Source organism: Petaurus breviceps, unplaced genomic scaffold (assembly GCF_028583685.1).
Source record: "Petaurus breviceps papuanus isolate PSGF00001 unplaced genomic scaffold, PetGlider_PUasm1.0 189, whole genome shotgun sequence".
Taxonomy (NCBI): Eukaryota; Metazoa; Chordata; class Mammalia; order Diprotodontia; family Petauridae; genus Petaurus; species Petaurus breviceps.
The window spans coordinates 28,175,254-28,198,171 of record NW_027185809.1 but is presented as its reverse complement, the minus strand read 5'-3'; the positions used below and the strand labels follow the sequence as shown (position 1 = coordinate 28,198,171).

At 38.4% G+C, this 22,918-nt stretch overlaps 1 protein-coding gene across 1 annotated transcript in view; it reads right to left on the bottom strand.

Annotated features, from left to right (window-relative positions):
• The window catches only part of RGS6 (regulator of G protein signaling 6), a 714,417-nt gene that overhangs the window by 71,306 nt on the left and 620,193 nt on the right, over positions 1-22,918 (bottom strand). Inside the window, 1 exon segment of the mRNA XM_069092090.1 lies at positions 7,599-7,785. Coding sequence (XP_068948191.1) covers positions 7,599-7,785 — 187 coding nt within the window.

Here is a 22,918-nt window from a genome sequence, read left to right as displayed (position 1 = left end):
GAATCATATTCCCTAATTTCTCCCCATAATTGCTGACAGCATTTAAAATTATTTTCTAGACTATGGCCTAGTCTAATCTAAAATATGGATTAAATTTCATTAAACTCTGAAAAAAGAGGGGAGCTATCTAAAGAGACTGGGCACATACAGAACTCATTAACCAACTTAGACTGTTAAAAGTGGTGTACAGAAGGTGGAAGGAGGGGTGAATACTGAGAAAGGAATAAAAAAAGTGACAGTCTGGTAAGAAAAACATCAGAAAAACTAAAGATCAGAACTAGCCCAGGTTATGATGAATAGTAAGGAAAAGAAAGGGGGCTTTTTTTTCTTTTGGCTAAGTTGGAGCAAGATGGGAATTTTGGTTAGAGTGAATGCAATGACAATAATGGGCAATGGAGAGAAACAATAACTACCCAACTCTTATTTTCCATCTATCTTTTTTCTTTATCAGGGAGTAAGATCTTCATACTGAGAAGATCAGAAATGATTATTGGAATCTAAGATAAGTGTGGTAAAAACAAGAGAAAGATGTCCTTAAAGAGTTCTATTTACCAGCATCAGACAACAGCTTTCTAGGATTCCAAAAGAACTTGAGGAGGTGATGACTGAGCAGCTTTTGTTGAAATCCGAACAATCTTGGAGAAGAGGAAAGATGCCACATAGGAGAAAAATGAGCTCTCTTTTCCAAAAAGTGAACTTGATTTTGATTCATCTTAAAATTATAAAATGTATTACTAAAGTGAAGACATGTACATATTCAGAGAGGGAAGCAGTGAACATTGTGAACTAGTATAGGTTCATCAAAAATAAGTTATGCCAGACTAACCCTATTTTAAAAACTCCCTATATATATTTTTTGAAACAAGGGAATTTTAGCAGACATGACAGGCCCAAATTTATGAAGGACTTCACAAAAACCTTTACAATATCTTTGTGGAAAAGATGGAGAGATGTCCACTGGATGATAGTATAGTTAGGGAGACTTGAAACTGAATTAATGACTGGACCAGGGGTGGGTCTTGAGGCCACATGTGGCCCCTGAGGTCATCAAGAATGGCCCTTTGACTGAATCTAAACTTCATGGAACAAATGCCCTTAATAAAAGGATTTATACTCTCCAAAATAATTTTCAAAATTAAAAAAAAGGATTTGTTCTTTAAAACTTGGACTCAGCCAAAAGGCTGCACCCAAGGACATAGAGGGTCACATGTGACCTTGAGGCCACAGGTTCCCCATCACTGGACTGTACCAAAGGGTAATCATTAATGGGGTGATGTCAATCTGTTCAACATTTTAATAAATGATAACAGATCACATCTGGTATATTTTATTTACTTCTGAGCATTACATTTATATTGACAAACTAGAAGGTATGCAAAGGCATAAACCAGAAGGGTAATCAAGCTGGAGACCAAGATCTCTTGAAGGAAGTGAAAATACTTATCCAGAAAAAGGTGGTGGTGGGAGAAGATGGAACTGCTGTCTTCAAATATTTTAAAGGTTATTGTGTGAGAAAGGCATTAGACTTTTTCTGTTTGGCTGAGGAGTATAGGATTAGGACTACAAGGAAGAAGTTATAGGAAAAGAGATCTTGTCCAAAAACAGAATGTCTGTTTGGGGAACAAAGTATTCCTCATCACTGGAAGCTCTGAAGTAGAGGCTGGATAACGTCATTAGGAGAAGGTGTAAACAGGATTCATGCTTCGAGATTTAGGCAACACGGTATAATGGAAGTGAGTGCTAGAGTCAGTCGAGAAGCATTTGGTAAACACTTATTCTATGTCAGACACTGTGCTAAACATTGGAGATACAGAAAAAGATCAAGACATGTCCCCAGCTCTGAAGGAGCAGGAAGAGACAACATGGAAAGAACTATGTATATACAAGATATATAGTGGGCAAATGTGATGCAATCTCAGTGGAAAGATACTAGTGTGTGTATCTATCTAGTATGTGTGAGTGGAGGTAGAGGGGACTGGAGTTCATGAAAATCCTACAGGGGAGATTTGAGCTGAGTTTTGCAATCTAGAGAGATAGGAGATAAAACTGTGAAGGGAGGATGTTCCAGGCATGTGGGAGCATCCATTTCCATCCAAGGAAAAGGCAAGGAGTCTGGAGATGGATTTTCATTCATTCAATACCAAAAAGGCCAGTGTCTCTATATCATAGAATATGTGGAAGGGAATAAAATGTAAGAATATTGGAAGAATAGAAAGTAACTATATTGTGAAGGGTTTTAAAAGCTAAAACAGGATTTTATATTTGATCCTGGAGATAATATTGAGTTGCTGGCATTATTGAGTAGGGTGGGTATATTAGGTGGGTGAACCTCAGCTTAATGAAAATCACTTTGGCAGCTGAATGGATGATGAATTGAAATAGGAAGAGAGACTTGAGGCGAGAGGAACAACCAAAGTTTATTGCCATAGTCCAGGACTGAGGTTTTGAACTAGGGTGAGGACTCTGTGAATGAAGGAAAGGGGACATTGACAAGAGATGTTGTTGAAGTAGAAATTACAAAAAAATTGGCAATGTATAAGAGTGTAAGTGAGGAATCAAGGATAACATAAAAGTTGTAAGCCTAGCAGAAAACTGGAAATTGAGGGGATACCCATCAATTTGGGAATGACTGAATAAGTTATGGTATATGATTGTGATGGAATATAATTATGCTATAAGAAATGATGAGCAGGTGAACCTCAGAGAAACCTGGAAAGACTTATATGAACTGATGCAAAGTGAAACGAGTAGAACCAGGAGAACATTGTATACAGTAACAGCAAAACTTTAAGATGACCAACTCTGAACGACTTAGCCATTCTTAGAAATACAGTGATGTGACAGCTCTCAAGAATTTATGATGAAAAATGCTGTCCATCATCAGAGAAAGAACTGATGGAGTCTGAATACGTATTGAAGCATACTTTTTTACTTTCATTATCTTTTTTGGTGTTGTTGTTTTTGGTTCATGTTTTCTTTCACAACATGACTAATGTGGAAATATATTTTGCATGACTACACAAGTATAACCTATATTAAATTACTTGTCTTCTCAGTGAGGGGGTGGGGAGGGAGGTACATAATTTGGAACTCAAAGTTTTAAAAATAAATGCTAAAAATAATTTTCCATGTAACTGGGGGGAAAACAAAATACTAAATAAATAATTTTTCAAAAGTTGTAAGCCTACATGACTTGGAGGATTGTGTTTTCCTATATAGTATAGGGAGGTGTGGGAGTAGGAAAGTTGTTGAGGAAAGATAATGAATACATGTTGGGTTTGAGATGCCTATGGGACATACAGTTTGAGATATCCATAGAGCATCTGGTGATGCAAGACTGCAGATCAGGAGAGAAGAAAGCTTAGATTCAAATATTGCATTTTATAATAGGAAGCTTTATGACCCTGAGTAAATCACTCAACCTCTCTAAGTTTTACCTAATTCATAATATTAAGATAATTATACCTGTAGTAATCATTCTACTATTTGAGGATCAAATGAAATAATGTATGTATATAGAATGCTATGTCCAGGGCAGCTAGGTGGTACAGTGGATAGAGTGTTGGACCTGGAGTCAGGAAGACCTGAGTTCAAATCTGGCCTCAGACACTTATTAACTGTGTGACCCTGGGCAAGTCACGAAACCCTACTTGCTTCGGTTTCATCATATGTCAAATGAATTGGAGAAGGAAATGGGAAACCACTCCAATATTTCAAGAAATCACTCTAGTATATCAAGAAAACTTTGAATGTAGTCATTAAGAGTTGAGCACAATTGAAATGACTGAACAACAACAGAAAAAGGGATCAGTATGGTTATGCACATTGGAAAAATAAAGTGGATGAAGAATACACATTTGTGATATGCAGTTGAATGGGAAGTCCATTGAGCTATTTCACCAAAATACATATCTGGGAAAAACATATAGGTAGACAATCACAATGACCCAGAATTGGATAGGAGGAAATTTGGAAATTGCAGTGCCTTAAGTTGCCTGATGCAAAAGCTCATCTGATTAATTGTCCTTTTGGTGTTGCTATATAACTGTGGAATATTATGATCTCAGAAGAATAAAAATTGTGGGTAACTACCTCAAAGCACAATGGAAAAATGTATAGTGGCTGTAAGTAGACTACAACATCTCTATAAGTGATAACTTTTGTGCAAAAAATGGAAGAAAAAAACCTCAAAAGCACCAAGACTAAGGAAGAATGTGAGCCAATTATTTAATGAGAGTGATAGTTAATAGATATATAATCTGAGGATTACAGTGATATTCATACATTAAAAGAATCAGAAGACCTCTGGGGTTGGATTTTTTTTTTTGGAGGTGGGAAGGCAAGGCAATTGGGGTTTAGTGACTTGCCCAAAGTGACATAGCTAGTAAGTGTCAAGTGTCTGAGGTCACATTTGAACTCAGGTCCTCCTGACTCTAGGGCTGGTGCTCTATTCACTGAGTCACCTAGCTGCCCTTGGGGTTAGATTCTTAGCCTGAAGTATGTGAATAAATTTCAGGGTATCTATGAACATCAATGAGGAAAAACATTATGCTTTTATTTCTATGACAAGGCAGCTAGGTAAGAGGAAGTTAGGTAGCATACTGAATAGAGTACTGGGCCTGGCATCTGTGAAAGACCTGAGTTCAGATGCAGCCTTGGACACTTACTAGCTGTGTAACCCTGGGAAAGTCACTTAACCTCTGTATGCCTGTAGTAGCAAGCACCCTAGCATACCCAGGATGGTTGCTAGCACAGGTTCTTTGATCTGCTTTTCTAAAGAAAAGCAAATCAAAAAGGGTTAACAATCTTGTTTTAATCAATCAAACATATATCATTTACTTAGTTCAGGGGGAAAAGGCAGCACCTTGAACTTCAGAGAATACAAACAGAAGTTACAAGCAAACAAAAATACAGACAAAAAAAGAAAATAATACAATTCAGCAGACAGGGCTTCTAGCTGTCTGACCATCTATACCTAGTTAGTCACCAGAGAGAGAAGCTCCAACATTTGAGTTTTCAAAGCCTGGGGGGTTCAACGGAGTCTCATCTGGTCAAATCACACAACTTTTCCCAAAGTGATCCCCAAAGCAAAACCTCACCTCAGAGTATATATAGCCCTCTCCAGGGTCAGAGAACATTACAACCCTCCTGACCCACTTGACTACAAAGTAACAAAAATTGTGCCTTCCTGAAAAACAAGCCTCCCACCACAGGCTCCAGGTGAGCACATGCAGCCTATTAGGGGGCACAGTATATTTTCAAATCAGGAAAGGTCCTCAAGTTCAACTTAGGTTTATTAAGGGGCAGGGAATATCTTCAAAATCCCATTACCATTACACTGCCTCAGTTTCCTCAAGTGTAAAATGGCGATCAAAAATGGCACCTGCTTCACAGGGTTGTTGTATAGAACAGATGAGACAATATTTGTAAAGCATTTAGCAGAGTGAGTGGCACACTGTACACATTTAATAAATGCTTGTTTTGTCCCCTCTTCTAATCTCTAAGTGAGATTTAACATCTTCAATTATTAAAAACATTATTCTGAGGCTTCATCAGGTTGCCAGTGTTCTATGACACAAATAAGGTTAAGAAGTTTTCTAGAGAACATTTACAAAACAAAAAAGATGTGGACAAAAATTTAAAGGAATGAGAGAGTGAACGATGGTTATAACTTGAATCACTCTCTAACAGTTCAGAGAGTTCAAGGATCCACTGAAGTGTGTGAATGACCACTAAAAATACAGCACTGGGCTGGATGGCTAAAGTGACCCACTGTAATTCTGGTCTTACACTCTTTGTGTTTTGGATTAAAGATAGTATATGGAAGCTCTGCTTCAAATGTTTGTGCTACAAATGATCCCTGTAGCCTACCCTACTGAATAATCTCAACCTATTCCCCAGCCTCTTCATTCAAAAAAAATACTCTTTAATAGGCCACAAAAAAGGAGTCCTACCTTGATTATATGAAACAAGTGGACAAGAAACAACAGAAGGAAAACCAGCTAAGCAAGGGCATTTATCCGTGACAGAGGAAGAGTAAAGGTGCTGGGATTCCTGGAGTTAGCAATGCCCATTTAGTATAACCAGGCCAGAGATATTCTCCTCAGCCTGGTCTTGGTGCACATTGCTAGAGTCTGACCTTCTACAAGAAGCCTTTCTTGGTCCTCCATGATTTTACTCCTTCCCTTCTAAGATTATCTCCAATTTGCTCTGTACATATCTTATTTATACATAGTTGTTTGCATGTTGTCTTCCTCTATTAGACTGAGTTTCTTGAAGGCAGAGATGGTGTTTTTGCGTTTCTTTATGTCTTCAACACTTAGCACACATAGTAGGTGCTTTATACATGCTCTTGACTTGACCAAAGATCTCTTCCCTTAAAGCCAAATGGAGGATTGGAATGGCCAATTCAGAAAACCCAACTGGAAATTCAGTGAGAAGGATTCATTAGTGACTAGGGACCCTAAAATGATCACTGAGGACAAGCATCAAGAATGACTTGCTACAAACTGTTAGCTCTACCCTCCCTTCCTAACAAAAGAATATTTTTTTGTTCTTTTTTGCAAGGCAATTGGGGTTAAGCAATTTGCTCAGGGTCACACAGCAAGTAAGTGTCAAGTGTCTGAGGCAGGATTTGAACTCAGGTCTGCCTGACTCAAGGGCCAATGCTCTATCCTCTGGGCCACCTAGCTGCCCCCGAGAATATTTTTTAAAACAATAGTTTGGTAAGCATAAGATTATACATTTTAATACTAGGGGATCCATAGACTCACTGTTTATGGTAAAAATGGACCTGAATGGAAAGACATAGTTTAGGAAGGAGAAAAGTGTTTAAATCATGCAACTTAATGTAAATTACTAGAGGAAACATGCGTTTTCTACGTCATCCTTTATATTACTATACCTAGTGCTAATCCTTAGAAAAGCCACGGGAAAACATTTATTTAAAAAACAAATTGGAAATCAGGATACTCATGTTGTAGTCCTTGGTTCCAGCACTTCCTTGACAAAGAAGCACAGATTCCATCAGTGCTTTGATACCTCTGAGTCCCCAGTGCAACTGAACGTGACAACATATTTCTATTATTACTATCGAGTGATTTTACAATTTAGCAAAATTGCAAACTGGTAAAATAATAAAATCTATTACTTAGTCACATTACGATTTTGGGTGGTGAGACCAGGGGGTGGTCTCCTTGGTATAGCAAAGAACTGGTATGTAAACTCCCTCAATTGATGGAGATTGGTAGTTCATCTCTAATTTATACCATTATAGAGTTGCCTTGGGCACTGAGAGGTTAAGTGATTTGCCCGGGGTCACACAGCTACTATGTTTCAGAGCTGTGACTTGAACCCTGATGTTCCTGACTTCAACAGCCATGTCATGCTGCTTCTTCTCAGTTCCAATGATAGACCCGGGATAATACAGAGCCCAGAATGTCACTCTGTGCTTTTTCTGAAACTGGCCATAGCCTTGCAAAGAGTGAAACCTGAACTAACAATTACCCAAAGTATCTTGGTCCCTTGTTAAAGAGTTGGGCTGGGAAGGGAGGCAGATGAACACCTGGCATTTGAATCAGTCAGGTAAATGAACAAACCTGTGCATCCTCATACGTGTATCTCCCTGGATCTTTGACATTTTGACTTGTTTTCTCATAGCTGTGAGAATCCAGGTTGATTGCACTTTGGGCTCCAGGAGCCAAAAACTCTTGCCAAATTTCTTCCACCCGAGTTGCCACATCCTGTAAAGGTTGTTTCTTGAGATCTTGGACAGCCAACCAAAACCTTGAATTGGGATCATAAAGACACCGTTAATTTCACAAGTCAGACACATAAATTCATAACTATATATAGAAAAATGTTTATGCTCATTGATATTTAAATTAAGAACCATAAAAGGAAAATTTTTGTTAAAATAACAAAAAAAGTAGTTAGAATGAGTTACAAGAAGTATAAGAAGAAGATTTGTATGAACCAATGCAGATCGAATAAAGCAGAACCAGGAGGGTAATATACACAATGACTATAGTAATATAAATGAAAATACCACTAAAAGCTGAACTTCAGTGAAACACATTTAATTTCTCTCAGTAAAGAAGTGAGGGCTGTGGGTCCACAATGCTGCTAATACTGTCAGATGGGGGTTGCTTAGGATGGTTGTTTTTTTTAATCGTTTTTCTTTTGTTACAATGGAGGTATGTGTGTGTGTGTGTGTGTCTGTGTAAATACATGGGGGAAATGACAACAATATAAAAAAGTCTTCAATAAAACTTAAAAAAAACCCCACCAAAATAAACCAATGAGGAGGAGTAAGGACCATAAAGAATTTTAGAGCCCATGGATCATTAGAATTAATACCTTTGCAGATAAGGACAACAAAATAAAAATGAAATCGATTGACAAAGCTTCTTTTTTAGAGGAAAATGGGCCAAACAGGTGTAACATTGTCTTGGACACAGCAGTGCTACACAGGAATCAATGTTGAAGGTGCCTGTGGGGAGCTAGGAGTGGTAGGGGAAGGAGGAAGGAGCACTCTGATTAAGTACTCTGTGGGGGAAGACAGAAAATCCTCCCTGCCACCTTCCTCTTTCTCTCCCATTAGCCTTACAAAACCAGGACAGTGGTTAAGAGAGCTGGGCACCAGTGGCCAAAGCTGAACCCTTGACAGCAGCATCCTGTCCCCAGTGATGGCCCCAAAGCAGATACAGTCAGGGACAAAAATGTTTTTGTTGGTGAGGATGGATAATATTAATAACCACAACTATTCTCATGCATACAGTACTTTTCTGTTTATAAAAGGTTGGTAGGTTTTGTGGTGGGTAGAGCACTGACTGGAATCAGGTAGAACTGATTTAAATCCTGCCTCAGATATCTACTAGCTGTGTGACCCTGGGTAAGTCAATTAATTTCTCTCTGCTTCAGTTTCCTCATATGTCATAATGAGGTCATAAAAACACTCACCTCCCAAGGCATGTAAAATATTTGGAAAAACTTCCAGTACTCTGTAAATGTTAGCTGCTGGTAACAAACGTGTTTTCCTCACAAGAACCCTGTCACAGGTAGGACTGGTGTATTATTATCCCTCTTTTATATATGAGAGAATTGATTCAGAGAGGTTATGAATTCAGTCACCCAACCAGTGGTCAAGTTGGAAACTTGAACCACATGTCGCAAGGTCTTAGGATTGATATCTGAAAGGGATTTCAGGGATCAAGTTTAACCACCTCATTTTATAGTTGAGGAAACGGAGACCTAGAGAGGTAAGGTGACTAGCCTGAAATCATCTAAGTTATAAGTAGAAAAACTGGTATTTAAAGTCAGATCTTTTGACTCCACATCGATTACTCTTTCATATTTGGGGTAGGTTGGATACATCTTCTAAAGGGTAAATGGGTGGGGGGGGGGCGGTGTCACTGTATCAACATTGGTTAAAGATGAGAACATGGAAGCTGGAGTTGTGATCCATCCCTAACAACATGACCCAGAGCAATACAGAAAAGGACAGGGACCCAACGACATCAAGAATAACAATGATGATGTGGGTGGGAATTGTTGGCATTCTTACCTTCACCATCATTCACATTTATCTAGTACCGTAAGGTTTACAAAGTACTTTTCTTACACCATCCTTATAAGGTAGACGGGCTCTATACTCTAGTATCAGTGACCAATCAGAGTGTTAATAAGGTGTACTCTAATCTTCATCTTCAGTGAAACCTATCTATTTTCTTTAAAGGTTCACGATATTTTCATTTCGCAGATTTTCAGTCATCTGTACATCACTAAGGTGACTCCCTGTGGCCATTTGCGGTAAGTACAATCTTCTTTATGTTGGAAGAGATACCAGCTGAATAATCTACAGAAGAAAACTCACGTGGACAGTCTACAAGTTTGAAGTCTTCATTCTCTCCTCCTCCTCTCTCCCTCCTCTCCCTTCTTTCCCTCCTCCTCATCCTCCTTCCCCTCCTCCTTCCCACCCTCCTCCTCCTGTTCCTTTTATAACTCTCTCCAACAAGGAAGAAGAAAAGGGAGAAAAGAGCTTACAAAGAACCCTGGGCATTGCCTCACTTGAAATAGCAAAGATAATTTAATGGGAAGAGTTAATATGTAATATTTAAATGTAATGGCCTAACTTCGTTTACAGTAGGGAAATAGAGTTCTGTCATTGATGGGCTATGTGGAAAATAAAAAATTTGGAGCACTGGTTCCAATATCAGACCTGGCGTCCAATCTCATTCTGCTACTTGGACAAGTCACTGAAATTCTTTGGGCCCTGGCTTCTACACCTATAAAATGATCTGTAATTTGGTCTCAAAGCTTCCTTCTTCCCCTATATCCTATGATCTGATCTGATTTGCTAAACCATCATTCTGGTCTCTCAGCTTCCTCATCTGTAACATAGGTAGCTAATGCTAGCTGGTAGAGGCAACATAGATAGCATGGTGCTGAAAATAACTCAGATCTAGCTTTGGGGCTGATTTTCAGAAAATACCTACGATTCAGTTAGTCAAGGAAGTGGGATGGTGGTACAATGGCCAACCAAACCTGATACTCAAATCACCATAGAGACATCACAGTGTTTGTAAAAATGACACATACCTTCAGTCAGGTTCCATCTTATCTTGGAGCCCTGGACATTTCTCACTGTGAATTGCATATGATTTCATTTTAGGTCTGTAGCCAGTATTCCTTTTCCTGCCCTCCACCACCACCTCAAAGTCTTTTACTCTTTTCCTGTCATTGTTCCTAGGTATACTTATTCTTCTGGGAGTGGGGGTGAAAGGAACATGCAGTGGACTCCCAAAGGAAACAAGATGGGAGAATTCTATTCAGACAGTGAAACTGCAGAGTTGTTAGATAACTATTGGAGCTGGTTTCCCCATCTCAATACCATGGCTCCCTTAAACTCCTGAGCCTTCCCTTGGTATTCTTTCCCTCTCAAGTTCTAAGATTGGCTATGATACCAAAGGGGGTGCAGCTGGAGCTAGGACCAGAGATAGAAAAGAGATGGTTCCAACACCCTAATTTTATACATGATAAAACTCTGGTCCACACTAAATCCAGCTCTTTTTTCATCTTGCTACACTGATACAAATTGATATTTGATAGTGCTGTCACGTGTGAGAATAACTGTGAGGTCTGTGTTTTTTTGAAGCACGATGGGATACATGGAAGGAAGTATGTTAATGATGTTTGCAGATTAACACTTAAGAAACAAATGAGTAGAGACTTTCAGTTAAGATAGTTAAATGAAAGTCTCTAAAGGAAACTAGGTCTCTTATAATACCTCCAAAAAAGATCAACAAAAGGCACCAAATCCAATAGTGATTAAGAAATCCAGAGAGAGTCAAAAGTAAGCACTGTCAGCCAGCTGAGGACTAAATAAAAAGACAGCCAGAAGCTTGCAGGCTTTAGGAGAGGGATCCTGTCAGGGATGCCAACATGAACTCAGGTAAATCACCCAGAAGCCTGTCATCACTCTTATTGGGATCCTCCAGAAGGGACTGAAACCTGCTAGTGCTCTGAGAACAGACATACCAGGAGATGTGGAGGCCAATGGCAGGAACCCAGGAAATTTAGTTAAGGGAAAAACAGGGCCTGAAAACCCCATTCATGAGTGTAGGGTGGGGCGGAGAAGGAGTCAAGATGGTGGAATAAAAGCAGGGATTTGCTTGAGCTCTTCCCCAAACCCCTCCAAATACCTGTAAAAATGACTAAACAAATTCTAGAGCAGCAGAACCCGCAAAAAGACGGAGTGAAAAACACTTTCAGCCCAAGACAACCTGGAAGGTTTGCAGGAAAGGTCCAGTGCACCAGGTTGAGAAAGAAGCACAGTGCAGTGCAGGCCATGCCAACACAGACTGGGTCCCAGCAAGCCCAGAGCAGGCCACAGGGGACGGAATCACTGGCATCTGTGACAGTTTCCAGACTTCTCAACCCACAAATGCCAAAGACCACTTAGAAGGTCAGTAGGGAAGGTCTGTGGGACCTGGGTGAGAGGGGATTGTGGACTGGTCCCAGCCCCAGCACACCCCTGACCCCAGCAAACCAGGAGCAGGCCTTGGGAGTGGCTGAATCAGCAGTGGTGGAGGCAGGAACTTACAGGGGTTTCTTTGCTGACACTGAGTCGGGACTCTGCTGCTTTGGCCATACTTGAGTCTCGGTCACAGACTTGGGTGGCAGTCCTAGGGCAAGGAGGATGAACATAGCTGAATTTGTGGCAGCAGTGAAGAGGGAACTCTCCTCACAGTTCCAGGGCAGAAAAGAGTGCTTGTTGTCCCTCAATGACCAGAGCACAGGCCAGGAGAGGAGTAAACATCTCTCCTTAGCTCATAAAACCTTTGAAGAACTGAAAACTTATAGGTTCTGAGAAGTATCTCTGAAAACAGCTGCGCAAAACCCTGAAGTTTGGGACAGTACACCCTCCACAATGGAAGCAGAACTTTACCTTAGCAAAGAGTTAAAAAGTCAAGTAATTGGCTGGGAAAATGAGCAAACAACAACAACAAACTCAGACTCTAGAAACTTATTTTGGTGACAAGGTAGCTCAAAACATACACTCAGAAGAAGATAACAAAGTCAAGGATCCTACATCCAAAGCTTCCAAGAAAAATATGAATCGGTCTCAGGCCATGGAAGAGCTCAAAAAAGGATTTTTAAAATCAAGTAAGAGAAGTAGAGGAAAAATTGGGAAAAGAAATGAGAGTGATGCAAGAAATTCATGAAGAGTGTAGGATGGTCTAACTTTGGCATATAGGTTCCCAACCAGGAACTTAATGCTGGAGATATGACTAAACAGAAGAAGACACTAGACACAATGAAGAAGTATCATGGGTCAAGAAGTGCCCAAGAGGTAAAACCAGAAGAAAATAACTCCACAATAAACCTCAGAGGAAAAAAAATTACTTGATTACAAGTACCACACAAAAAAAGAAAAGGGTAAAAAAATGAAATGAGAATTCTGGAGGAAAAAATAGAATAAAGAGCTTACAACAAAAAATAGCAAACTCGTTGAAAATCAAGATGGAACAAACAACTAAAAGATTCAATGAGACGAAAAGAAATATTGGGGAAACTGAATTAAAAAAACAGAAGAAAATGTAATATACCTGTAATCATAAATAACTGACCTGGAAGAAAAGATTAAGGAGAACAATTTAAGAATCTTCAGACTCCCCAATAGCATGACCAAACAATAAAACCTGTACATAATACTTCAAGAAACTTTAAATACAAACTGCCCAGATATATTAGAACTACAGGGCAAGGTAAAAATAGAAATAATCTTCCAGTTACTTCCTGAAAGATAGCTCCAAATAGAAACTTCCAGAAATATCATAGTCAAAAATCATACCTTCCCTGTCAAAGAAAAAAAATACTATAAATAGCCAGAAAGAAAAGAATTTATGTTCCAAGGAACCACATTCAGAATCACACAAGACTTATCAGCAAATACTTTAAAAGAGAGAAATTCTTATAATATGACATTCAAAAAGACAAAAATTAAAGAATTATAACAATGACAGTATAATTTTACAGAGGAAAAAACAGATCTTTAATAAAACAAGGACTGCTAAGTATTTCTAATAAAAAATTTAGAACTGAATAGAAAATTCAAAATGCAAACTCATGAGTAAAGAGAAACCCAGAAAGGTAATTCAATTTGAGCAAGTGGAATAGCTAAATAATGATGAAATTATCATATTCTAATAGGGGTTAAAGAGATAAGTGCCCCTTTAGAATCTTAATAAGTCTTAGAGGGAGATAAAAAAAGTTAAAAATATAGGGATTGGGTGTAGTTTTGTTCTGCTTTGAAGGTCTTAAGAGAGTAAAGGCAAGGAAAGGGAAAAGTACAAGGAACTATTATAACTAAGGTATGAAAGGCATATATGCAAACATGAAAAAAGAGGTGGGGGAGTAGGCATCATATGAACTTTACTATTATCTAAACCAAAAAGGCATGCATACACATACACACAGTTACTATAAAAATAAATTAAACAGGGCATAGACAATGAGAAGAAAGGGTAGGGTGTAAAAGGGAGGAGAGATTCGGGGAAGCAAAATAAAATTCAACGTCAGAAGTGAATAATAAAGGGGAGTATCAAAAAGAAGGGTAAGAACCAATGATTGGAGTATGGGTGAGGTGAAAGGAGGAGCAGTTGTATGGAGGCTGAATATGTCAATTACAAAACCCCTCTTTTTATTACAATCCTCTCTAACTACTTTCCTTCTAAAGAGGTATGTGGGCAGCAATGCAAGGAAATGGTATATAAGATATGATAGAAGAAAATATAAATTTAATAATCATAACTGTAAACATGAACAAGATAAACTCACCCATAAAATAAGGGAAGGGAATAAAAAGGATAAAAAAACAGATTTCAATAATAACTTGTTTATAAGAAATAAACAAAGATGTCCACAATTGGAATGAAGGGCTAGAATAGAATTTATTATGCTCCAAGTGAATTTATTAAAATAGAGGTAGCCATCATGATCTCAGACAAGATAACAGTAAACTCAGATATGGTTAAAAGAGATGAACTACACCATTCCTAAAAGCACTTTAGACAATGAAATGATATCAATATTTACTAACATACATTTAGATACATATAGTATCTTAAGTACTTTAAGGAAAAATTAATTAACTTACAGGGTAAAAATAGAAAACAAAACTCTAATAGTTGAGGACTTTAATGTGTACCCTCTCCTTTATGTTAGATAAATCTAAAAAAGTTAAACAAAAAAGAAGCTAAAGACTCAAGCAGAATATTTTTTTAAAGGTAGATTTAATAGGTCCTGGAAATTACTGAATGTGAACTGTAATGAATATGGATCTAGCTCTGCTATTGATGGTACCTTAACAAAAACTAACCATATGCTGGGGTATAAAAACCTTGTAAACAAATGCAGAAAAGTAGAAAGATTAAACATATCTTTTACTGACTCTGATGCAATAAAATTATCATCAATAAAGGCCATCTGAAAAAAGCATTCAAACTTAAATGAAGATGAAATACTTTAAGCATACATATTGGTCAGTCAAAGAATAAATCAAAGAAGAATAGGTGAACTCCCAAAGGAAAAAAGATTCATGACCAAATGAATTAATAAGTAAATTTAATCAAGCATTCAAAGAACAATTATTTCTAGCATTACAAAAACCATTTGAGAAAGTAAGAAAGGGATGAATTCTAACAAATTCTTTCTATGAATCAAATAGTTTTTATGCCTAAACCAGGAAGAGACAAAAAGAGAAAATTATAGAGCAATATATTCCTAATTAATATAAACTAAAATATTAAACTTTTAGTAAAAAGGCTACAGAAAAAATATTTAAAAGCTTATATGCTATAGCTAGATTGTATTTATACCAGGAATTCAGAATTGGTTTAATTTTAGGAAAACTATAAACACAATAGACATCAAAATAAAAATCACATAAAAAAAAGTAATCAGGGTTAAATGACTTGCCCAGGATCCTATAGCTAGTAAGTGTCTAAGGCCAGATTTAAACTCAGGTCTTCCTGATACCAGGGTCAGTTCTCTATACACTGCACCATCTTGTTGCCCTGATGTTTTCAATAGATATGGGAAAAACTTTTTAAAAATTACAGATATACAAAAACCTTTCTTTAATATTTCAAATAGTATCTATTTAAAGTCAAGAGCCAACTTTATTTGTAAAGGAGAAATGCTAAATGCCTTTCCATTTAAGACCAGGGGTAAAGCAATCCACTCATCCATGAAAGCAATTTTGGCACTATATTCCTCAAAAGTCATTTAACTATCCATTATCCCAAAGAGATAAAGAAGAAGGGAAATACCCCACAAGTACAAAAATATTTATAGCAACATATTCTATTGTAGCAAAAACCTAGAAACTAAAGCAGTACTGATAAACTGAGGAGTGGCTGAAGAAATTATGTTATATTACTGTATTATTGTATCATTAGAAATGGTGAAAGGGACAAAATCAGAGATTCTTGGGAAGCAAGAGAAACTGGTATATAGAGAAAAGAGCAGAACCAGAAGCACATTTCTATTATGACTGCCACATTGTAAAGAAAAATAACTTTGAAAAACTTGAGCTTTTTTTTTTTGTTTGTTTTTTGGAAGGGGTAAGGTAGGGCAATTGGGGTTAAGTGACTTGCCCAAGGTCACATGGATAGTTTTGTGTTAAGTGTCTGAGGCAGAATTTGAATTCAGGTCCTTCTGACTCCAGGGCTGGTGCTCTATTCACTGCACTACCTAGCTGCCCCAAGAATTCTTTATAACCAACCATGACTATAGAAGATTGATGAGGAAGCATGCTTCTCACCTCTTGGCAGAGAAGTGATAAATTAGAGGTACAGAATGAGAAATATTTTTAGACTTGGCCAATTTTTGGATTTGTTTTTCTTGGCTATGCTTATTTCTTTTTTTTTTAAAGGGACACTTTTTTGTTTTGGGGAGGGAAGAGTTGGGGTAAGGGTTAAGGCAGTTATGGTGAAACCAAAAAGAAAAGAAATTAGAATATCATTGAAACATTTTAAAAAATTTGCAGAATAGAAAGGAGTCTTCTAGAGCAGAACACATAAGCAGACCATGTATGGAACTAATGCACTGAATTTGTTGTATACTTAAAAAAAAACCAAGTCATTTGAAAAGTAGGTTTGTGGTTCACTTACAATCCTCATTTTCTATTCTTTGTATATGAATATATGTTAATGTTGATATTTGTCAAGTTCAGAATAACAAAAAAATTCAAATTAAAATCCTATTAAAGAAAAGAAAAAAAAAACTAACAATATTTCTCTAAAGGAGCAGAAAGGGTCCTGGAGAATAGACCTCAAAAAGATGACATCACTTACTTGTTTTGAGCCACCTAATGCAGTATGCCAGAATCACTATTATCCTGCTCCTTATATTGCAATGCCTCCAGATTAAAAAAAAAAGGCTTGTCCTTCAATTAAATTCAACAAATATTTACTACTTTCTATATATGCATAGTTCCCCAATAGAAAGAAAAAATAAATGGTCCTGACCTCAAGGAGTTCACATTCTATAGATAGAGATGGTAGGTACACAGATAAGTAATATAAAATGTATGCAAAATAAAAGATAAGAAATGCAAAGAGGATGAAAATATGGACCTCTGGAGGGTCAGGAAAGGCTTCATACGGGAGGTATCACTTGAACTACATTCTAAAGGAAGCTAGGAATTATAGGAGGCAGAGTTGAGGAAGGAGTTCATTCCAGACTATGGACTGTTTGTACACAGGCACAGAGGAAGGAAATAGCATGTTGTTTATGAAGAATTTCCTATCAAGCCAGTTTGATCAGAATTGAGAGTTCACAAAAAGGAGTATGGATTGGGACCCAAGAAATGAAGAACTTTAAATAGAGTCTGAAGATTTTATATTTTTCCTAGGGGCAATAGGGAGTCACTGAATTTTTTTCTTTTGAGGGAGGAGAGAAACACGGTCAGATTTGTTTTAGGAATATCAATTTGGATGGGCTGGATGGAGAAAGAAGAGATTTGAAGCAGAGAGACCATTTAGAAGGTAATTGCAACTGTCAAAGTGAGAAATAATGAGGGTCTGAACTAGGATAGGGGCTGCATGAGTGGAGAGAAGAGAATGAATAAAAAAGATGCTAGATGTAATACAAGTAAGATAGACAAGACTTGACAGCTAACTGACTATGGGAGTGAGGGGCTAAGGTTACAAACCTGGGAAGGAAAACTGAGGCAGTGCTGGGAGGCTAGAGGACAAACTTCCTTTGGGCCACTGCAGTCAGTATCATTAATGCAGGCATTCTTCCCAAAGCCTGCTGGGGCTGTGTAATTTCTCACATAAATGGGGGACATCTGGATCATTTCCTATCCTCATTACAGTCCCAAGAAGGCATTCATCTTGTGCAATTTTCTGTCCCTTGTGCCCTAGAAGAACTACTGGGTCTTCTGGGAAGACCTTTAGAAGAAGTAAAGGACCAGACTGCTCCTGACCTTTGCCTGTCTCCTGTCGTTAGAAACTGCCCCGATGCTCTCTGTTGTCTGGGAGACTCTGTACAGTGTGCTATATATCCCAAGGGAATGAAGGTTCAATTTTTCATCTAACCATGAATTTTAAAATAATCTTTAAAAAAAATGAAATTCAAAATGTTGAGAATCTATTGGGAATCCAAAGTGATAATGATGTAAGGGATAAAAATTGTACCACAAAAGGAGAATTGGATATGGTTGCGTGGGTCTCTTTCCCCTGGCATTTCTTTGCTGGACTCCTCGCTCAGCACATATCATGGGAGCTCTCCTGTCAGCTGCCTGCATTCCCCTGAGATGACCTGCCACATCTGGGCTATGGTCACATTGACAAAGCTGTCAAAATGACATCTGGCCATGACTTCAAAGGAGCCTTTGCTTGATTTGAAATTCTGGGCAGGAGCTGTGGTTTTGTGCTATCTTTGAGCCCCACAGTCCTGAGCTGGGACCCTCAGACCCCTGAATCTCCAAACTCTCAGCTCCCAAGCACATATTCCCACTGAAACTCTCTCAGAGCTTGATGGGTTAGGGGAAGCATGGGCCTGGTTTCCTTCACATTCAGCTCTTATCAAAGGATTGCAGGTATTTTGCTTTCCCTAGAATGCCAGCAGGGAATCAGCAGCAGAAAATCCACCCGCCCAGCACTAAACCTCTTCTACTTAATGCAGAAGGCCTGGAATGGCTGGTGAGTCACAAAGATGCATCCGTATCATGGAGAACCACCTGTTCTTCCCTTCTCAGAGTTATTGCCAATGAACAGTCATCAACGGGTGTGCTGGCAGTTTGTATAGCCCTAAGGAACTCCCTCAATTCAAAATCCGGGACTCCAAAGAAACCTTTTGGGGAGAAGGCAGGGAAGGGAGGCTGGAAAGAAGATAGGCTAAGGACAAATACCATTAATACTGGGGCAGAAATTTAAACATTCACACAGGCAGGATCAAGTCAAGTTCACAGCCAGTCTTTTATTTCCTCCCAGCCTAGATCCTGGCATTTTGGGTCCTTTGCCATAGGAGGTGGCTTTTAAAAATGGTTACAGAATTAGGAGCTCCCCATGGTGGCCAGCAGTTCTGAAAATGCTGCCAGGAAGGTCTGCCTGGTACAATGGGAGAGCTCCTGGCTCACAGCATTTTTCCTAACCAGGCACTGGAGTGTGCAAAGCTGCTTTGGCAGCTACCAAAGTACTAAGCTTAGTTCCCAAGCTAAGCAAACTCCTTTATAAGAAAAAGAGTTTCCATGCCCTCTGCTGGCCAAACCTGGACACAGGTAGACTGGCCTGAACTTGAAACTTTACTGGTCTATCTCCATTATTTCTAGAGCTTTTTATAACAACATCAATGTTGTGATTCTCTGTTATATTGTCTGTAAAATGGGGATAGTCATAGTACCTACTTCACAGGGCTGCCATGAAAATAAAAAAATGAGTCACATAAAGTGCTTTGCCTGTGGCTTCATTTCAGCCACGTGTGACTCTTCGTGACCTCATTTGGGATTTTCTTGGCAGAGATAGTGGAGAGGTTTGCCATTTCTTTCTCCAGCTCATTTTGCAGATGAGGAAACTGAGGCAAGCAAGATGACATGACTTGTCCAGGGGCACACAGCTAGTAAGTGTCTGAGGCCAGATTTGAACTTAGAAAGGTGAATTTTCTTGATTTCTAGCCCAGTGCTCTATCCATTGCACCACCTAGCTCCCCCTTACCAACTTTAATGATGTATACAAATGTCAGTTGTGATCGTGATTTGAATGGATGATCAGTTCCATTTACCTGGTCATGGCTGAAATGTTTCAGAGTTCTACCACTTTTTTCTCATCTCTTTTAACTACTGGTCATATTTGGGCTAGGAACAAATTCCACTGAGCAGAATATGCCCTGTGGTCCTGACAGGACTTTGGGGTCCCTGTGCTAGTTTGCTTCTCCTAGGGGGTAAACTTGAAGCTTCCCCCATGTTCTCTTTTAATTGCTTCTTCTTTCAGCTGACACTGTGTGGAACAGGGGTAATCAATCTGCAGGTTAGAAGAGCAACTCCATTCTCTCAGGAGATGGAACAGCTCATAAAAAATGTAAGGGGTTCTCTGTCCTGCCTGTTTGGATGTTTTAACTCATGCCCTGCCATCTTACAAATTGTGCTAAACTAGAAAAAGCCCAAATAAAAAGTATGGGGGACATTTTGAAGAGATGAGACAGAGATAAGAATATGTGAAATTATTTAGCTTGGCATAGAAGGCCTTCTACAATCTCTTTCCAACCTACCTTTGTGGCTTTATATTACATTATTCTCCTTCGTGGCCTCAATGTCTGGCCATAATGAGCTACAGCTGTTCCCTGAGTTCTTTGTGCCATCTCCTGCTTCTCTGTAGAATACTGACATAGGCCTTCTAATCCTGTTTCATTTCATTATATCAAAATTCTTCTCTTCCTTCAAGACCTGTCTTTGGTGCTACCTTTTCCATGATCCCCCAAGTTGAAACTGATCTCAAATTTTCCTAGATCATTTTGCCTGGATTTCTCCTTTGTCCCATCATTCAACAATCATTTATAATAATCACTCTATCTAGTATTATAAATATCAGTACTTGTGATATATATATATGCATGTATAGACACATATATGGATGTGTGTATATAAGCATATCTGTAAATCTCTATCTATCTATCCATCTATCATCTATTTATCTACCTATTCTCGCTTACCAGAGTGAGAACTCCCTGAGGACAGTGGTCCTATTCTTTTTCAAGTTAATACCTGCAGCACCTAGTGCTATTGATTTCTGCACTACCTACTCTGTGTCTTGCACATAGTAAGTATTTAGCAAGTGTTTGCTAATTTAAGTTCAATTTGACAGCTTTGCCAATGTGACTATAGCCCAGATGTGGCAGGTCATCTCAGGGGAATGCAGTGTTTTGATCCTCCTGTCATTAAAACACTGAGAGTAAGGGAAAGGAGTACAGGTTTGGATTGAAAGAGATCCCACTAAGCCCTCTCATTTTTTCAGATAAGAAAACTGAGGTCTAAGGAAGTTTAATGATTTGCTCAAGAGCACAAAGCTAGGATTTATTTGAACCTCAGTTCTCTGGGCTTCAAAACCAGCCATCTTTTCCACTGTAAAAGGAAGAAAGACCTAATTTCTGTTGATGCTTTAGATTATAGGAGGTCACTATCCTGATCTGTGAAAAGGGAACCCATTAATTTTAGAGGTGGCAGTATGTCTCAGTGAATCTGATATATATAACAGTAAATAACAGTAAAGTTACCTCTGAGTTTTAACTGAAGTTCCTGTATCGTCAAAGTCAATAGTAAACATTATGTATCCTGGCATGAAATAAGAGGGACAATCCCTGTCCTCAAAAATAATCTAACTGCTTACACTGGCAAGGGAAAATGTATTTGCTTATCTCCTGTACTTCCTGGGGACAATGCTGTTGTTTAGTTGTCTTTCTTTTTAGTTGCGTCTACTTTTTGTGACTCCTTTTAGGGTTTTCTTAGCACAGATACTGGAGTGGTTTTCCATTTCTTTTTGCAGATCATTTTACGGATGAGGAAATTGAAGCAAACAGGGTTAAGTGATTTGTCCATGGTTACACAGCTAGTAAATGTCCAAAGCTGGATTTGAACTCAGGGAGAGAAGTCTTCCTGACTCTAAGCCTCGTAGTCTATGTACTATGGTGTTCCCTAGCTGCTTCCTTATCTCACAGGGCTGTTGAGAAGAAAACCTATTATTATAACCTAATAAAAAAAATAATAACAACTCACACATAAAAGTTCTTATAGAATATGTTACCTGAGGCAAGAACTGTTTTATTTTTGTTTTTGTATCACTAGTGTGCAGTATTGAGAATGCCTGGCACATAATAAACAGTTAATAAATGTTTGTTCATTAACTGATACGTCTACAAAACACAACAGCTACAAATATTGTTCCTTATATGTACTTTGTGCCATTTTTACAGATTAGGAAGATAAGGCTTGGAAACTTACCTATAAGGAATAGCCCAGAGTGAGAACTTGAACCTAGGCCTAGAGTCCAATGCTTTCTGCTCCCACTCCACCATCCCCCATGATATGTCATGCTGCTTTTCACTCTAGTTATGACTTCAAAACACACCATATGTCCTAGAGATTCTTATATCAAATAAAAACAAGTTTGGTTTACAATGGTGGGAGCATTATATTCTTTATCAACCTCCATTCTGCACTCCCAAACATAGCTGGAAATTCAACTAACTAGTGATCATACTTTCAAAATAACTGCATTTGGCTTTGCTAGGGAGGGGTATATAGCCAGTGTTAGTTGAGCTATATGAAGCAGGTTTGGATGGCAATATGTTTCACTTCTGACATGTTACCAGAAATGATAATGTGTTGTACGCTTACCTGAGGAAATCATTATCTCATAAAGCAGATCTCACCATTCTTCCAATGAATACTTCCCAGTCAATGCTCATTTTGGAGGCACTCTTAGAAAGAGGTCATAGCAAGGATTTCCATTTCTAGTCTAGAAAATCTAAATCTATTTAAGAATAATAATAAACTTTCCATTGCATCACCTAGACCAGGGGTGGAGCCCTTTGACTGAATCTAAACTTCACAGAACAAATCCCCTTAATAAAAGGATTTGTTCTGTAAAACTTGAACTCCATCAAAAGGCTACGCCCAAGGACCTAGAAGACCACATGTGGCCTTGAGGCCACAGGTTCCCCACCCCTGATGGTGGGGAACCTTTGAAAACCATTAGGATCATCCTGTATTTGGATGGAAAATACATGAATCTGTAATCCATGAAGCTTCATCTCACAGCAAATCAGCAAAGACGACAAAAGTAAAAATGGAAATAGTCATTGTTAGGGGTCTGAGAGAATACAGACACCATAATACACTGTTGTCATATACTTC